Raw genomic sequence first — 17429 nt, 5'->3', positions numbered from 1 at the left:
TCGCGTTGTTGTCAGTTATCAGTAGATATCAGTGATATAAACCTAACCTGTAAATTTCAGACTCCAAAACCCATTTTTCAATTAATTATCTGCGTTGATTCGCACCTGCGATCAACGAGCGCTGTAACAGTGAACTACGTCACTTTGGTACATTATTCGCAACATCTGAATGTCTAATCAGAGGAAGAGAGAGCGAGTCACAGTTCGGATTATTCAAATGGTGACAGTCTGTATTTCCCGTGAAAACTGCCCTCGGGGAACCTGGCACATGGGCGAGAGTTAACTTCAATCCTTACTACCCACGTTAACATAAGTTGCAGGGAACCACACGTACAACACTCACACGTCATTCACACAGTTTACCTCGTGGCTCATGAGCCTCCTCCCTTACTGTTCTTCCAACACAAAACTCGAGTTTGATGTAACGTGTAGAAATAAACACAAAAACATACAAATACATACAATGAACAGACTCGTCTATAGGGGAGTCCCAGTTCTATCCGTGCTAAGTACTTCCACTATTCCAATGCTGTTACCTCGGCGACACTGAGTCGAGTCTGTATCAGTCCAGGGATGTACATATGGTGTCTGCGACGATTGCAATGCCACCTACAGCCGCAGAACGAAGTCGATACAAAGTTCTCCGGTCCGTTGGAGTGCGGCTAACCCAGCACGTTGTCCTCCTTTGAGAACGACGACTTCTGAAGTTCTATGCGTTGAAGGTCTCCCTGTCACAGGTAGTGTAAGTCCTCTCACAGGTAGTGCCAGTCTTCTTACAGGCCTTGCTCACGTAGCCCTTTAATTTTCACGACGACACTAGGCCGTCCTGACAGTTGCTCGTCACTGACTCGCCCCCTTGCTCAAAGTTCTGTAACCTAAGTGCCCTTCCTCCCGAGTCTCGCTGCCATGTGGTAAGTCAAATGGGTAAGTAACAATCGACACAATTAAGGTCTAGAGTGGCTTGTTGATAAGCTGATGGCACTTAGGCAAGGAAAAGGGGGAAGTATTTGCAAGTGTTGTATGAAGTAGGAGCGCAGAGATGCTATAAGTGGGAGACAGCCTTTAGCGGTTAGAATAGCCAGTCACGACCAGGCTGGCAGAGATGTCAATTAAGTCAATAAAAAAAATGACACCTCAAGGGCTGACACACCTGTCCGCCAGGTTGATGGGGAGTGGAGGTTAGTCACCTGTCCACCATGCCAGTACAGGAGGGTTCGAGCGTCAGTAGGGTGTTCGTTCTCTTGTCGATGTTGGTTACTTGATTGGTTTGTAAGTGACCACTGGCAGCCCTCGGTGTTTGTGACGTGCGAATGCACGAAGTAAAATAGGGAACAGAGGACCAGCAAATCACTTACGGACACTTGCCGGGCGTTCTGATTGCTGTGTAAGCAACACAGAGAGTGCAAGTAATCTGTGGACCTCGAGATTAGATGTCAACCCACGACCATTGTTCCCTCTAGTTGTAACAAATGCACATCTTGCCACCATACTGCTAGTCTGCTCTTGTTTACATTAGGTTTTCCTTAACTTCTACATAAAACCTAACTCTCTTCACTGCCTGTAGTTGACGATTTCTCTGACGAGAAAAGATCTATCATCCAACTATAGACCTTGCTGTAGACCACAGCGTAAACACGTGTAAAGAAGTTTACATAATTTTTTTTTTAATTTACCTTGCTACCAGTGTCTTGTACACCCCAGGTGTCATGTGAGGGTTAGGTCCAGCCACAGCCACACGTCGCTGCCACCAGTGTCCGAGTTCTCTCAGCACGTGACTACTGACGTCACACCGTGTCTTGGGGTCAAACAACTGATCACAGCACAGACACAGACCTGTGATGTCGGCGGGGTCTGTTGTTCCCAAACACTGACACAGCTCCTGAAATATAACACTTTTTTAGAAATACAGAAATGAGTCAAAGTTAAACACAACAATTGAGTTTATATTAATTTCAATATTTTTGATCATTATTTATACAACATATGCAGAACTTTCACAATGAGACGCTTATGTTTAGTGATTTTAGTCCACTTGACAATGAATTTTTTTTATTATTATTTAACTAACTCAAAGGTATGCTTTAACTAGCTTAATTCATTTTTCTTCAACAATTTTGTCACAATAAGACTGTTTCCATTAGTGTGCTTCTGCTGAGTCGTATAACATAAAAAGAGTCTAGGTCAACATACTATATGCCTTATCACATTATTTTTGCCATTATAGCTACAATTAATTATGATTAGCGTTAGGTAAAATCATTACAAATCGTGTGCTCCATATTATAAAACATCTCTGAAATATTGAACTACGCAGCCGTTAGATGCTTTTTCCTGTTTACTTTATATAACAGATTTTTTTCCAAAACAATTACCACAATACGAGTTCAAATAACATTTTTTTTTAATACGAAGCGACTAATAAGTAACAAAATTTTACTTATTAATGGTTTTCATGTATGGATTCATTACTTACTTTAATGTATTAGAACTAGCACTGCACCCTATTTGATAAATGATTGCAAAAATCTGAAATAAGTGTTTGCTTAAATACCTGAATGACCTGTGTATCACAAGAGATGGCCTGTTGCACTTGTCGATCCGTGAGGTTAGGAACAGCAATTGTTTTAGTTATACATAGACCAGGTGCAATGTCGGAAACCAGGTGAGACAACATGGCCTCCGCTTTGTCCAGCTGTGACACGGCATCTCTCAGTTTCTTTCTTATGATGTTGTCTACATTCTGCTGTGACATGTTCAGTGCCTGCACGTTGTCACCAAACATCTTCACCTCAAAGACGATAAGACCGTAATGTCGGTGAATAAGAAGCACATCAAAGTCTCCCTGTTTCCAGCTTCGTGGCAGAGCAGGAGGAAGGTTGGCGGGTAGGGGGAGCTGGGCAGCTGCAGAAGCATAACAAGGTTCACCCAGGTACTGTCCGAACTGAAGCTGACTTAGTCCAACCAACACTTCTCTGTTCATCTCAGACAATTTTTGCAGGTTGATAAGAACGCGCTGCAAGGCAGCATCATCTCTGATATCACTATTCTGAACGCTAGGCAGCATGGCGTAAGCGAATGAAGCAGGTTTCTGCTGGCTTGACTGGTTGGCCTGTACTTGTTCAGCCTGAATGAGGTTCTGGCCATCAACTCTCTCCTTTGCTGCATCATTTCTGACGTCTCTGTCCTGAGCGTGAGCTGACACAAATGAACAAATGGCTTGTAGTTTATGTGGTGCTTGAAGAACTAAAACACCCTGACCACCAACCGACTGTCTAGTCAGCGGCACGCGGTTGAAGTAGACAGGAGGCAGGAAGTAGGCGCAAGAGTCGAGATCAGGGAACGCGGCCTCAACCCACTGGAGCCAGAATGTCTGAGCTTCATCTACAAGGGTACTCTGCATAACAGTCAGAATCATTCCTTTACAGCACCAATATGTGTTGCAATCTAGAAAATATATATATATTTTTTTTCGGTACTGTTCGAGCCATGCGGCCCTATGTTCCACTGGGCGCGAATAGGAACAAAAAGAAGAAGACTGTTCCAGCCATAATTAAGTGAACTAATTTATGCAAGGCGTGTATTACTCAAATAAGCCAATGTGCGAAATCCAGCAGTGACAATAGGCAGCAGAGTACTAAAAAGAACAACAAAATGACACAGACTCGTATGAAAAGATTTAAAATAACAACACAACAGCAATCTCTTAGGCTCTCGTCTACCTGGAGACGCAACACCAACTCCATGGGAAGCTCTACAAGTTTTGGATAAAATGCAAAGAACTATGCATCGCATCTGCTTAGATCATGTTCTTATAATGAGAATGCTTTAGGAAAAGTCTTGTAAAAAAATATATCAGTACAAACATACATTCTAAAAGACAAGATATTTTCCATTGCTCCAACAAGTATATTTGTAACTAACGAAATACAGTTGAACGGCTCTTTGCTATTAAGGACTGATAAAAGCATCAGTAATGAGTTCAGTCAAATGGTGTATATAGGAATGCTGTTCGGCCGTTTTGTGACATTCAATAACATTTGCTAATTTACAAACCTGACTGTTGGTCATCTCACTGATAAGACTGACCGCGGCTTCGATCTGTGTGGGAACACCGCGGATGACAAGAATCTTTATACCAGGTACAGGTGATGGGTTAGAGTCAAGCTGTATATCAGCTCCTGTCCTCTTCTTGACTTCTTGCAGTGGTTGTGTATATCCTGCAAATATATACAGTGATACCTCGGTTCTCGAACGCCTTGACTTTCGACCAAATCGGTATTCGACCAGGAAATTCGAGAAAATTTTGTCTTGGAATTCGAACAAATATTTGGAACTCGAACATCCGAACGTCCGAGATGAGCCGAGTTGAGCCGAATGGCGTTCATTCAGCCCAGCGCGCCTTGCTTGCGTCATCAGTGACAATAACCATCCCCCTTCCCTCCTCCCTCCACATTCATTCCCTCCTGCCATAAAGTTTGGTACAGGTACAGTAAATGAAACACAATGTACTGTACTGTACTGTACATTTTTTTTATTTATTTTTTTTTAAATAAATACACGTTTATTTCTTATTTCTTGTTGAGACTCATGTTTTTCTACATATTATATACAAATTAGGCCAGTAAATAGGCATTTTCTGGGGCTTGGAACGAATTAATCCAGTTTCCATTATTTCCTTTGGGTTTCATTGCTTCGGTTCTCGAACAATTTGGTTCTCGACCGTCCTCCCGGAACGAATTATGTTCGAGAACCGAGGTATCACTGTATATACGTGCTTACTCTTACACCAGTAGTTTAATTTTTTCTGTTTCTAAAATCTGCAAACACTTCTGTCCAAATAATTTCTCACCTATAAATTTATATAATTTACAAATGATCAACAATTGACAAAAAAAAAAATCGTTCAGCTAAACGTCTTTGTTTACCAATTCAATCAAATTCAAACATGAACAGCCTTTGACAAAATGATGATTTCGTTGCGAGTGCTGATGCAAAGACTGCAAATAAGGGATTATTAAAGACATTTTTGAAGAGTAAGAAGTATTTAAAAGTTGGAGAAGAAAAGGTAGTTTGTTGTAATAATGTCTCGAAAATTCAAGATTCACATAAAAACGCAAAAAAGACCTGAAGGGAATATAGATTAGAGAGAACATTTCTAACATATAAATAAAGGTTTGATTAACATGGGCACAAATGGTAGACAGTTGCCGAATGGGGAGCCAGTGAAACTTTGCCAGAAGAGAGATTACAAAGATTTTTTGGATATATGTCACCGGAACTTTTGACTTTAGTGTCATTCGAAAAATATATTGACATACAACAGACCTGTATTTTTAAGAAGATCAGCCTGTGCGTCAGTGACGGCATGCAGGTAAACTCTAGCACGACCACCTCCCCTGTTTGGTCCTGTTGATTTTTTTGTGCAATCCTCTTTATCAATACGTGCCCGCTTCCTTAGCTCATCCTTTAACATGGGAATGACAAAAAAGAAAATTAGTATCACCTATCACAACCGTCGAAATGACATCGCAAAGAACACTGCAAAAAGGAAGAATGTTAATTTATAGAAAGCTTTATCCCACTATCAAACCCAGCCTGCAAAACTAGTGGGGTTAGGGCCTCACTACATGCTACCCCACTAGTTTTGCAGGCTGGTAAGGTTGGCCTGAAGCACTTAAGAAAAAAAAACACGCCACCTAACACAACATGAGAACGTTATGTCGATAGAATGCCTTATGGCAAGATGAAAGATGTAGTTTGTATTTGCTGCCAGCTTGTTCAGTCCAGTTGAAAAACTGTAATGGAGACTGCAAACGCTTTCATCCACACCACATCATAATCTACTAGTGTCAGTATCATCCTTGTCTCACCTCTATTGAAGAAGACTGCAAATGAACAGACATAGTTCACAGTAAAGGTCCCTGAACAGGACCAAGTGTCCTGGCTTCTTCCTTCTGTCTCATGACCGGAAACGGATCTCTCATTTGCTTAAGTTCATCTGAAGTCAGTGGCTTAAATCCCAAGCTGTTGACCAGAGGGTGGACGGTCACTTCACCAATAATAATCTAGACCTGCACAATAGATGAAGCTCATTTTGTTTCATGAAAAGGGTCTTGGGTGCGATATCTTTGTATAATAGCTAGTATATTATACTTTGAGCTAAGTCAGGTGTTCATTTACTAGCAAGTAAACCTGGTCTGACCTGCATCTTTCCATCTTAGGCAACAATGGATTTTATTTGCCTGTTGAGGTACAAGTCGAAGTATTGCTCGCATATGAGTATAGAACGACTGTAGGATCACAAAAAAAGGTTTTTAAATTCTACCCTGGGAAGTAAGAATAAAATGTGTCTCTTAAAGAAATCATCCATTACTCGATGCATAAATAAAGAAAAAAGACAGAGGACCTCATCACTTAATAATTAATAGTCTTAACATATTTCTCGCTCTGTGCAATGGTCGCCGTGGGGCTTTCGGTCACTATACATTAACATTACATCAGTCACAATGGTTACACAACTAAGAGTGTTTTCAACTTTAACCTAAGATAGAAGGAAATAACTGAGAAAAAACTGACTTTTTTCTTCAATAAGAGAAAGCGAAACAAGGGACGTTACCATAACAGAAACCTTTATTTTAATTTTGTTAGCACCATATACAAAAGCTAAATGCGCAAGGCAGGAATTTGGTGGTCATTTCTGAATTTCCAGCCAGAAGGTTCTAAATAACAGCAAGCCCACAGAAAATGCAGAGGTGTTTTCTTAGTTGGCACTAAAAGCACCAAAAACACACCAGAAAATGAGACCCCAAAAAAAAATTGTTTTCCCATTTATCACAGAATTTTGCAGTTAACTACAGAAGCAATATTAAAGACACCAAAATCTAAAATTATTAAAAATTATTCTGGTAGAATATATAGGGATATTAGCTTAGATTATAAAGGAAAGGAAAATACTTGCATTAAAGTAAAATAACACTAAGTAACAATTTTGCATTCCTAAATAAGGGAGCAACTAAAGAATGACTGTTGACGAAACTGACGGAAACCACCTGTTACACAATACACAATAGTTGGTACGATCATCGTGCAATCGGCGGATAGACAAAGGTGTATTCTGGCTTTCCTTTCAAGGACCTTATTTTAGCCCTATATAAGACAACACAAAATTTTCAATTTCGCCCTCAATTGAGAGAAGTGTGACATTAGTTCAACCATCATATCACTATTTTATTGGTCTCTGTTCTGTTACATTGGTTTACTTTCTTAATCATCTTCTCCATTTTACTTTATTGCTACACGTTTAGCAGCTAACAACATTTGTATATATATATATGATAAAATTAACAACAGATGCTTCAATATGTTACCTTAAAGTAACTTTCAATGTCTCTCAGAATTTTTTTCTTTAGTTGTTTCTTGTATAGCTATTGTTCGAGTACAATAAAGAATCATTTGTTGAATGTAACAAAAGCTATTTACTTGAAATTGCTTAGCAACGCATTTCGTACTATGATTACTGTAGTAACTGTAGTAAAGAAGCTAAAGTAAAAGAAGACAGGATAGGGTAATGATGTCTAACGGTAAGCCGGCAACTGTCACAGCCAAGCAGCCGGCCCTGTACACATACTAAAGGACAACAACAGGCCCGAGAAGAGATGTGAACCCAAGATAGCCGCTTCGTACACTTCTAGTGACAAGCATTTAAACTAGTTTGTGGCACTGGCAGTAGAAAAAAGAGAAACAAACAAATAGATCACACATTTTAACTTGAGTATAAGAGATCAGACTTACTCGCTTTATGGTGTCGCACGTTGTATTAAAATTATGTCTTTTATACTTGAAAAAATCAATAATTTTCTACTTTAATCTCAGTGGAAAAATGTGTGTGGCTGTAGACACATAATATTAATAATCTCTATCCTAAGCGCATGATGTGTCTAGTATGGCTGACCTGGTACACACGTGTACACACCTGGCACACACATCTCTTATTGATGTCCTACTCTTTCTAGTATCCTCCACCGCGTGACTTACTACAAGATGCTCAGAGAGAGAGACCCACATTTCTGTCTCCTTGTCAAACTTACACAATTACATACAGACGAATAACATCTGTGTACGCTAGAGGTGAGATCACCATGACATTGTAATCATTGTGTGGAGCTGAGTAAATGTATGTGTGTGACATGTGATTTGTATGTCCCACCGTAAGGCATTAGTGATCAATCTTATTTGGTTTTTCAATCTTATATATAACTGTTATAAACTGTTAATAGAAGGGATACGAAAAGTAGATGGATGCGCTTCATATCTTAAGAAGCTCTGTGTTTTTCGTAACAAGGATTTTATTAAATAATCAGCTTGCTTATCGCGCCAGCGTGCACATGTTCATTGCGGTGTGCCTTGTTGACCTTTTGTATCACATTAGAGTGTAAATGATAAGATTTCCGTTTGCTTGAAATCTGTGTATGTGTTCATGTTGTATACTTAAACTTTATGATAAACAGGAAAAAAATGTTTCAAACTGAGAAGACAGAGGTTCCGGAAAAAACTTTATTTAAATTTATCATTTCTTAGTACGATACAAAGGGTTGACGGAGGTAATTAAAAAGTAGCGAGCAAACTACCAACTGTACTATGAATTGTACCGGGTAGTAACTTGATATCCATGTCTAGAATAGGTATGACATGACAATCTAGATGCTAATTGTTCCTGGAAAACAGTAAGAGAGAGAGAGATGATAGACACATTCTGGTCTCTAGGTTCTGGGGAAATGACAATTGTTTTATGTCAAGTATAGCATTATTATTAAGTGAATAAAATTGAGAAGTTCCAGATACACTAGCAAGAGAAATAGCCATAATGTGTCAAACAGACGGAAATGTCGGCAGACGAGAGATGGATGAAGGGCTGAAGTGTTTTAACTAGCTTATACTGTCAGTGTACCTTGCCTGTTACATTACTGACACGCTCTTTGCATCTACCTGTAGTCTCTGAACACTCTTCATTAGCCTGACCCTCTGTTGCTAGTATTTTCAAACATATTTTCATGCGAAATTTTAGGAATGAGTTAAACTTTCGTACATATAGAGATAAAGGAAGCTTTAGGCAGAGCAGGCACAGATATGTGGTCATGAATGCTTCAAATAACCCTCCCACCACATGTGTTTGTGAAACCTTTATATGTTATTCTAAAAAGTATTGTAATACAAGCAGCCTTCACTGCTCAATACATCAGACCTATATAAATAGTACCCGTCATAAACGATTTCCCGATGCTATAAATAGAAGTCGGATGTTTTTTACCCCAAGTCGATTGACTTTGCCTAGCAAGAATGGAATCAGTAACAATAAAAGTCATAAACGTGTGAAACTTACGCAACACGACTTCAAAACACAAATTAAATGAATTAGATCGGCACATTCTGAACATTAGTTTGTGAAACAGGGTGAAATCAAGGGTCAAAATATCGTACGTGGCACAAACCCAGCGAGACAAGGACATGATGGGGGCCTGAGCCCGAATGAGTCGACAAACTCGTTTAACTCAACACAGAGAGACAGACACAGTTCTCCCATACAGTGTATAAACCGTGTCATTTCGTGTCAACATCAGTCCGCGAGACTATACACTTTGTTTTCAATAATAACTGACCTGATTAGTGGTTCTCCAAAGAGTAAAACCCAAGAGAAAACGCACACGACAGAGATGTGACCTCGTTGACAAGGCGGAGATTGTGATGTGCCTAACAATCAGTGGTTGATAGCTGGATCACGTGGTCTGTGGGCGGCAAAGACTTAATCTTTATTTTTCCTTAGCCATGATTATCCTTGGGGTCTTATCGTAATAATAAAACTGCTGTTTTACACTTCATAATTAAGTATATGGTATGTCACAGTTTCCCCCAGTTTGTGGCGTGTCAGCCATGTTTGTTTGTGAGTCTGTCTCTCAGCGCTATGGCCACACGGTAACAGTCTGACAGCAGACGACTATGACGTCATAGTCCAGGCTATTTTTACCCGATGCGGGGGGGAAGGTTAAAGGTCGCGACCTTTTTTCCGCTGCCAGCCCTGCGTACCGCAAAGCGGGCGCACGCGTGTGCGCGCGGGCGCCTATGACGGGCGGGCCGTACCGCAGCGAAATTTGAGTGAGCGCCCGTACTTGCTTTAGACTCTAAAGTTTAGAGGTAGTACGCCACGGGCGCAAAGATGGCCGCCATGGTTGTCGAGTTTGGGCGTGTCGATGATATTCACGGTGGATCTTCTAATAAATAAGTATTTTGCAACAGATAGATATATACAACGACAAAGAAGTGTATTAAAAGTTCAGATTTCATCGTCATGTCTTTCTAGAGATGGTAGATGAATTTGCCTTCGATCTTGAAACTCCGAATCGGGACCACAACAGAAAGTCTACTCGTCGTTAGTTTTTACATGATATACTTGACTACCGCATTGTTCTTTCTTTTTAATTCTCATGGACTTTTTCCTCTTTTAGTTCCCAAATGAATGCCACTAGAAGTATATTGTTTGGCGCTGCAATAGATTGCTTCTATTAATTAGTCGTCGTTGTCAAATATGTCCATCAACAAAATTATATTCTCTACTTCGCTGTTAGCCGCCATTTTAACAGGCGCCCACGGTGGGCGACGGGTATCACAGGCTCTCACAGGCGTGAGTGAGCGCCCGCGGGCATCCGCGGTGAGCGCCCGCGTTACGGTACGCAGGGCTGACGTCATGCCCCTGCTACGTCACGCGTCGTCTGCTTGATGCTGAGTCTGCTGCAGGTTTATGCGGTTACATGTGTCATATTTACACTGCAATACTACATTAATAGTATAGATGTGAAATATGTAATGCAACATAGTCGAAATGTATATTGATGTATACATTTTAGCGCCCGACGATAAATCACAATAACTTTGTCCTGGGTCTGAAAAACCCTCCTCAGTTTAACTGTGGTTGTAAGCTCCATACTTTAAATACAATCGGCCATGCAGTGAAACAATTAATCATTATCATCATGATGATCTTCTGCTTCTTCTTCTACAACTACTACTTTTACTACTTCTTCGTGATCGTCGTCGAATTTTTAAATTTCCTCTTGCGGTATAGATGCTACCTTCTTTTGTGCTACACACGAAATACCATAGGCAAACTAACAGTCGATCCATAGGAACGTAAATGTCGGGAAACATAAAAAGTTGTAGACTGCAAAAATTAAATAACCTTGAAAGCACTTTATTTCGAATACTGATTCATATTGGTTTGTATCACAAGACAGATCGCGTTGTGCAAAATTTAGTCAGATGATAAATAAGCAAAAAAAAAAAAAGTCTGTTGGTGCAAGGATTTTTTAAGTATAAATGAGTTTACTTAAAAAACTGAAATAGCCAACCAATTAGGAACATATTGTAGTAGGCCGTGTCATCTGCTATATGCTAAAGCAGCTAAAATTGACAATATAATAGTAAGTAGTATCTGAATTCTGCTTTTACTACCTGCCAGCTACCCTTCCTCTACAACTACTGGAAGATGAGATTCATGTTCTAACGGCTAGTTGTCCGGGGAGACAACCACTACCTGTGACGTGTGTAATGGATTTAATGGGGGCTCTGTGGGCAATGGCTAGTTTGGTGCATTCGTACAATCATCTGGCATGCGCCCACACACATCTAATTACAACGCATTCAGTGCAGATCTTAATAAAGAGACTTCAGAACAAATGGAAAGAGTATAATTAAACAAAAGAGTACATATATATAAAAAGAATGGTTTACAAGTACTGACATAATCTAAGAAACTTATCTCTCGGCTGTCTCATCCGTTAGCGTTCGCACAATGGTAATTCCATTTGTCGCTGTTCACGTGTCACTGGTTAAAGTTCACAATTCAAGTTCACTGTTCACTCATTACAGATCACAATTCACAGTTTCAGTCCCTGGTTCATATACACCAAATACGCCGGTTACTCTGTTCTCTAGGCAATTAATTCGAAGTTCTCACGTCCCATGGACACTTTTACGTCTGGCTATGAATCCCTCAGACGGACCCTCTTGCGGCCGCTCACCAGCTCGCTACTTGGAGAAGTGACGTGCTCTGCCCCTCGCCAGACTTCCTTTCTTCCGGTGGCGTAACTTCCTCCCGTTGGCCTTGGAGGTGTAGGAAGGGTCTGGACGCAGGTGTAAGGGGCGTTGCTCGCCTCAGGCGGTCCCCGACCTTCAGCTGGACAAAGAGAGGTCGGGCTGTTACCCGGTTGTCTCCCTCTGGCCATGGTCTACTAGCGGCCGCTTACGTCGATTGTTGTCGTAGCTTCGACTGGTTCACTGGTAATGAATGGGCGGCTAGACATTTGGCGCGCCAGTCGGGCCGATATGCCGCCAGCTTGACCAGTTCATTGCTTTAACATTTCAAACAACCTTACCCCCACCCGACTAACATACCAAACTATACTAAATACACAAAATAGCTCAAAAGTAGAAAACCTATTTTCTACAACGTGCACCGCGACATCGAGTAAAATCGGACATAGAGGTCAGAACCAGGACATTCCAGAGACGACGACTTTTCTCTCCACACCAGGCACACGTCGTCCACGTGCCACCCACACCACGTGATGAAAATTGTTTTGCAAAACAAATGTGTGTCTGATGCCATTGTTTAATTAAAACGTTTAGTATAAACTTAAACTTCCCCAGAAAAACTGTCACAAGAATTTTGGCAGTTACTGTTATTACTGCTGCTTTTTTTCTATACGCTGAAGGTCTGGATCCAGGGATCTTCAAAATCAAATGAAATCAAATCAGACTTTATTGTCTGTCCAGGATACCCAAGACAGAAATTTTTCTTTTGCTCACAAGGGCAGGCATACATACTCATACAGACATTTACACACAGTTAGGAGTAAAGATACATTATCATGGTAGGTTGGATCTCCGTCAAATGGTCAATGAAATTTCAATACTTTATATGTCTTTGTAGATATTTAAAAATTGCGTTGGCATTGCAGACTGCAACGAAATGTGTTTGAACTGCATTTTCTTCATCCTCCTAGTACTTTGTCAGTGGATACTCCTATCTGTTCATCACCTGTAGGTAAACAATATTACAAATTGTCATCTATTGGCCTGTGACAGAAATCCCTGCATTTCATTAATTATTTAGATTGAGCGCAGAGAGCTCGTCTTGTGTGTTCGAAAGGGAGAGCACATTCAACAAGGTGATGGCTGATAATGGATGTCAGCACCCTCTCCCCGTCAGACTGTGCTTGATTCCCAGATAGTCCTTGTGCCTTTGTTTAGGATGGTGATGGCTACTGGCACAAAGGACCTCTGGTAGGCAGCTTTCCGCACAAGTGGCACTTTATAGCGCCTGCCTGAGGCCAACAGCTGGAAGTTGGGATGGAGAGGGTGAGTTAGGTCCGAAATGATGTTGTGTCATCTTTCTGACTGCATGAAGATACAAGTCAGAAAGTGGCAGCTGTGATATACCAATAATATTATTTGCCTGGTGGATGACTCTGGCCAGCCTTGCCTTGTCGTTGACGAGAAGATGACCATACCAGGCAGCGATTTTAAATGAGAGGATGCTCTCAACAAGAGACCTATACACAGTCTCCGGCACCCCAGTGCTGACGTGGAAGCTGCGGAGTCTCCTCAGAAGGTACAGCCGTTGCTGGGTCTGTCTGTACACTTGGTTCACGTGATCACTAAAGGAGAGCCTCCCGGCGATCAAAGTACCAAGGTACCTAAACACAGCAGGCCTCTCCACCTGCTGTCCCTTGATTTGGATTGGTGGGGAGAGAGGGGTTGTGCCATCTCTTCCTTCGTATGCTCTTCCAAAGGCCATCTCCTCCGCTTTTTCAATGTTCAGCTCCAGAAAGCTGCGGTCAAACCACTCCTCCAGTTCCCCCACACAGGCCAGGTACTGTGACAAGGACTGCTCGTCTTTCAGGCAGCCCACAAGGGCCATGTCATCTGCATATTTAACAAGTTTGAGAATAGCATTATTAATAGTAATCTCATTTGTATATACAGAGAACAAGATGGGGGAAAGCACACATCCCTGAGGGGTACCCGTGTTGAGGATCTGCTCATCTGACAGAATCATTCCATCCACTGACAATTTAACTCCGTCAGACGAGCTGCTGGACCCTATAGTACCTGTCGGTGGAACTCTGAGACCCACCCTCTGTGGTCGGTCCTTCAGGAATGATCTGATCCATAGAACTAGGCCAGTGTTTACATCCAGGTCTAGTAGGCGCTTTACAAGAAGGTGTGGCTGGACCGTGTTGAAACCGCTGGAAAAGTCCATGAACAGGACCCGAACATAGGTGCCAGAAGTGTCCAAGTGTTGTAGGATAGCATTTAAAAGCGCGAGAGTTGCATCAGACACCCCCCTGCGTGGCTTGTAGGCAAACTGCAAAGGATCCAGGCGATCAGCCATGGGGGGGATTAAAAATCTTCCCACAACTCTCTCCAAACATTTGGCCACAACAGACGTGAGAGCCACAGGTCGAAAGTCTTTCAAGTCTGTAGCATGAGGCTTCTTTGGCACTGGTATTATTGTTGATGTTCGCCACACGCGGGGGACACTATGAGAGTCCAGGGAGAGCTGGAAAAGTCTGGTAAAAACACCACTCAGCTGACTAGCACACTCTTTGAGTACCTTGCCTCTCACATGGTCAGGTCCAGGGGCTTTACGTGGGTTCACATGAGAGAGAATTCTGACAACATCTCCCTCACAGATGGTGACAGTGGCTGCCGACAGTGAAGAACAGATATTTTCTGCTTCATTGCTGAAGTCTCTCACATCAAACCGCGAGTAGAAAGTGTTGAGCTCATTAACAAATGTCACTGGGCCATCACACTTTACTCTTTGTGTCTGTCGTGCTCTACCCATCATGGTGTTCAGGCCCTTCCATGCTTCCCTTGCGTTGCCCTCACTTAGTTGCTTTTCTACCTTCTTTCTGTATTCCACTCTAGATGTTCTTACCTTTGCCCTGAACTCCTTCTCCTTTTCTTTCACTTTCTGTTTGTCTCCCTGAATAAAAGCTATCTTCTTTTCAATGAGACAGTGTTTCAGTTCTTTACCCAGCCATGGTTTGTTATTGGGATAGCTGCAGATCTGCTTGGTAGGGATGACAGACTCTTCACAGAAGGTAATGTAAGAGGTGATTGTGTCTGCCAGACAGTCCAGGTCGGCTCCACAGCTAGTGAAGAACAGATCCCAGTCAGTGACCTCGAGGCAGTCTCTGAGCAGCTCAGTTGCTTGAAATATCCAGGTCCTAATACATAGTGTTGTCGGCTTTTCACGTTTAAGGAGCTGTCTGTATGTGGGAAGCAGATGAACAATGTTGTGGTCCGATCTGCCCAGCGGCGGCCGGCACTTGGAAACATGAGCACCCGGCACATTACCGAGACACCTGGCTAGCGTTCTGTCGAGGCGGGTGGGACACGTGACGTATTGATGGAGACAGGTGAGCAGCTTACTGACATCACAACGGTTGAAATCACCGAGCAAAAATAAAGGCTGATCAACTGATCTTATTATATGTGTCTGCAATGTTGCAGTGATTTGGCCGAATTCGCGAGGTAAATAATGCGGCCTGAGGACACTGTCAGTATCTCATAATGGGGGGGGGGGTACTAGTCTGTTCTCGTACTGGGTAGTTCGTGGCCCATTTCTCATTTGCAAGCATACACAAGCCTCCCCCTACATGCTTATTTGTCGCTTGTGCATTCCTGTCAAATCGAATCGTTGGAGGAAAATAGTAGAGAGAGTCTTCAGGTGGCTAGTTGTCAGGGGAGACAGTCACAAGTTGTGACGTACAGCGAGACATGAGGTCGAGTCGGATAGAGCTGAACAATTCCAACTTAAGATCCTCCAGACAGACGATGACTTTTCTCTCCAGACCACGAACTCGATGTCCACCGGCTACCCATACCACGTCACTGCGGGCCGTGGCCACGTCCTCGATGTCATCATCCTTCATCATCCGCACTGGGATACCCGCTTCTTGCAGTCCCGTCACAACACCCGAGTTGTCACTAACGTCATCCCAGTACAACACCAGCACGTCTCTCCACTGTAGACAGGGTGGTGTTGTGCCGCCGCTGATAAATGTGTCTGTTGTAGATGTTGCTGGCCCACGCTCTGTCAACATTCATAGTAAGTTTATTATGTAAGTCACGCGTCACAAATACAGCCTACAGACTGACAGACACGTGGATATAAACAGTGACATTATAATATAATGTCATAACACATGGTGACAGTCATACGTGATTGGTACACTGTCCACTTTACAACACTGTCTTACCTGTTTGTTATATACCACACTGGTAAGTTTTGAACTGTAAACGTTACACTACACAATACACACACCTACCTGTAACACCAACACGGAGACTGTGTAGGAACCTGGCCACCTCACGACCGCACGTGACACAGTCAACTGGCCTGTCATCTGAGTGACCCTCACCTCCGTGATACAGTCGTCTGACTGGCGGGCCGTCTGTGTGGTCGGGCACACCTCGCTTACTGTAAGGGTGGACATTATGGCGGCTAATGATCCTCATGTCCTGCTCGACTTCTCTGACGACAGACGGAGGAGAGCGGAGGGGTCTGGTTAAATATTCCACTTGCCAGCTGTCGGGTGCGTCTCCATGGAAATAACTTGCCGCCCACAGATGAAGACAAGGAACTCGTGTCAGCAGGTTATCACATAAAATCTTCAAGCTAGGCCTGTAACAGAGGATTTGCTACATGTGTCGTGAGCAGGGATGGGCAAGCTACTTTTAATTTGTAGCCGGCTACACTACAGCTACAAATTTCCAAAACGTAGCCAGCTACTTTGGGCTACTTTTAAAATGTAGCCATCTTCTTTTGGCTACTTTTAAAAGAGTGATGTTATAAAAAGTTAGCTGTAGCCAGCTGGCTGTAGCAACATACACAAACATCAAACATACACACAAAACACTATATTACTTGCTAACACAAGAACTGGTTTTTATATACATTGACCTTTATTCTGATCTGAGACCACCAAAAACTCCATATTAACAACAAAATTCAAAGGTATAAAACAAACTTTTGACTTAGTGCTGATAATTTGTGAATACTGTTACAACAAATCTACATGCTTTCAGTCCTTCATGGAATTGAACTTGACCAGAATTTTGGCCTCGAAGTTGCTGTCTGTCCCCCTAGTGCGCAGCTTTGTCATGATAAGTCCTGCCAGACTGAACTATCTCTCAACCGCAGCACTGCTTGGCAAGACGGTGTTGGTGCGCAGATAGAGTTGTTTGATCGTGGGCTATTTGTCCAGTTCATTGACATTCTGCGACAATCCAGACATCAGGAAGGTAGTTGTCTCAGGGTGCCGGTAACTTCTTCATAAATGATGAAGTCTGCCTGTTCAGCTGAG

General features: G+C 42.3%; 1 protein-coding gene across 1 annotated transcript; it reads right to left on the bottom strand.

Annotated features, from left to right (window-relative positions):
• Nucleotides 1-15703: 15703 nt before the first annotated feature.
• On the bottom strand, nt 15704-16784 carry LOC112575151. The gene is made up of 2 exons (XM_025256783.1): nt 16392-16784; nt 15704-16156 (listed from the first exon to the last, which is right to left on the bottom strand). The coding sequence occupies exons 1-2, from the start codon at nt 16579-16581 to the stop codon at nt 15795-15797; spliced, it is 552 nt and encodes a 183-aa protein (XP_025112568.1). The 5' UTR covers nt 16582-16784; the 3' UTR covers nt 15704-15794.
• Between the last annotated feature and the right edge of the window lie 645 nt (nt 16785-17429).

The sequence above is a fragment of the Pomacea canaliculata genome, linkage group LG11 (genome assembly GCF_003073045.1).
Source record: "Pomacea canaliculata isolate SZHN2017 linkage group LG11, ASM307304v1, whole genome shotgun sequence".
In the NCBI taxonomy this organism is placed as follows: Eukaryota; Metazoa; Mollusca; class Gastropoda; order Architaenioglossa; family Ampullariidae; genus Pomacea; species Pomacea canaliculata.
Note: the sequence above shows the minus strand (reverse complement) of the source record. Positions and strands in the feature narration are given on the sequence as shown.

Coding starts and splice junctions, on each gene's coding strand:
- LOC112575151 (XM_025256783.1), bottom strand. CDS start 16,581: ATGAGGATCATTAGCCGCCATAATGTCCACCCTTACAGTAAGCGAGGT. Junction 16,157..16,391: donor TCTCCGTGTTGGTGTTACAG/GTAGGTGTGTGT, acceptor GAATGTTGACAG/AGCGTGGGCCAGCAACATCT.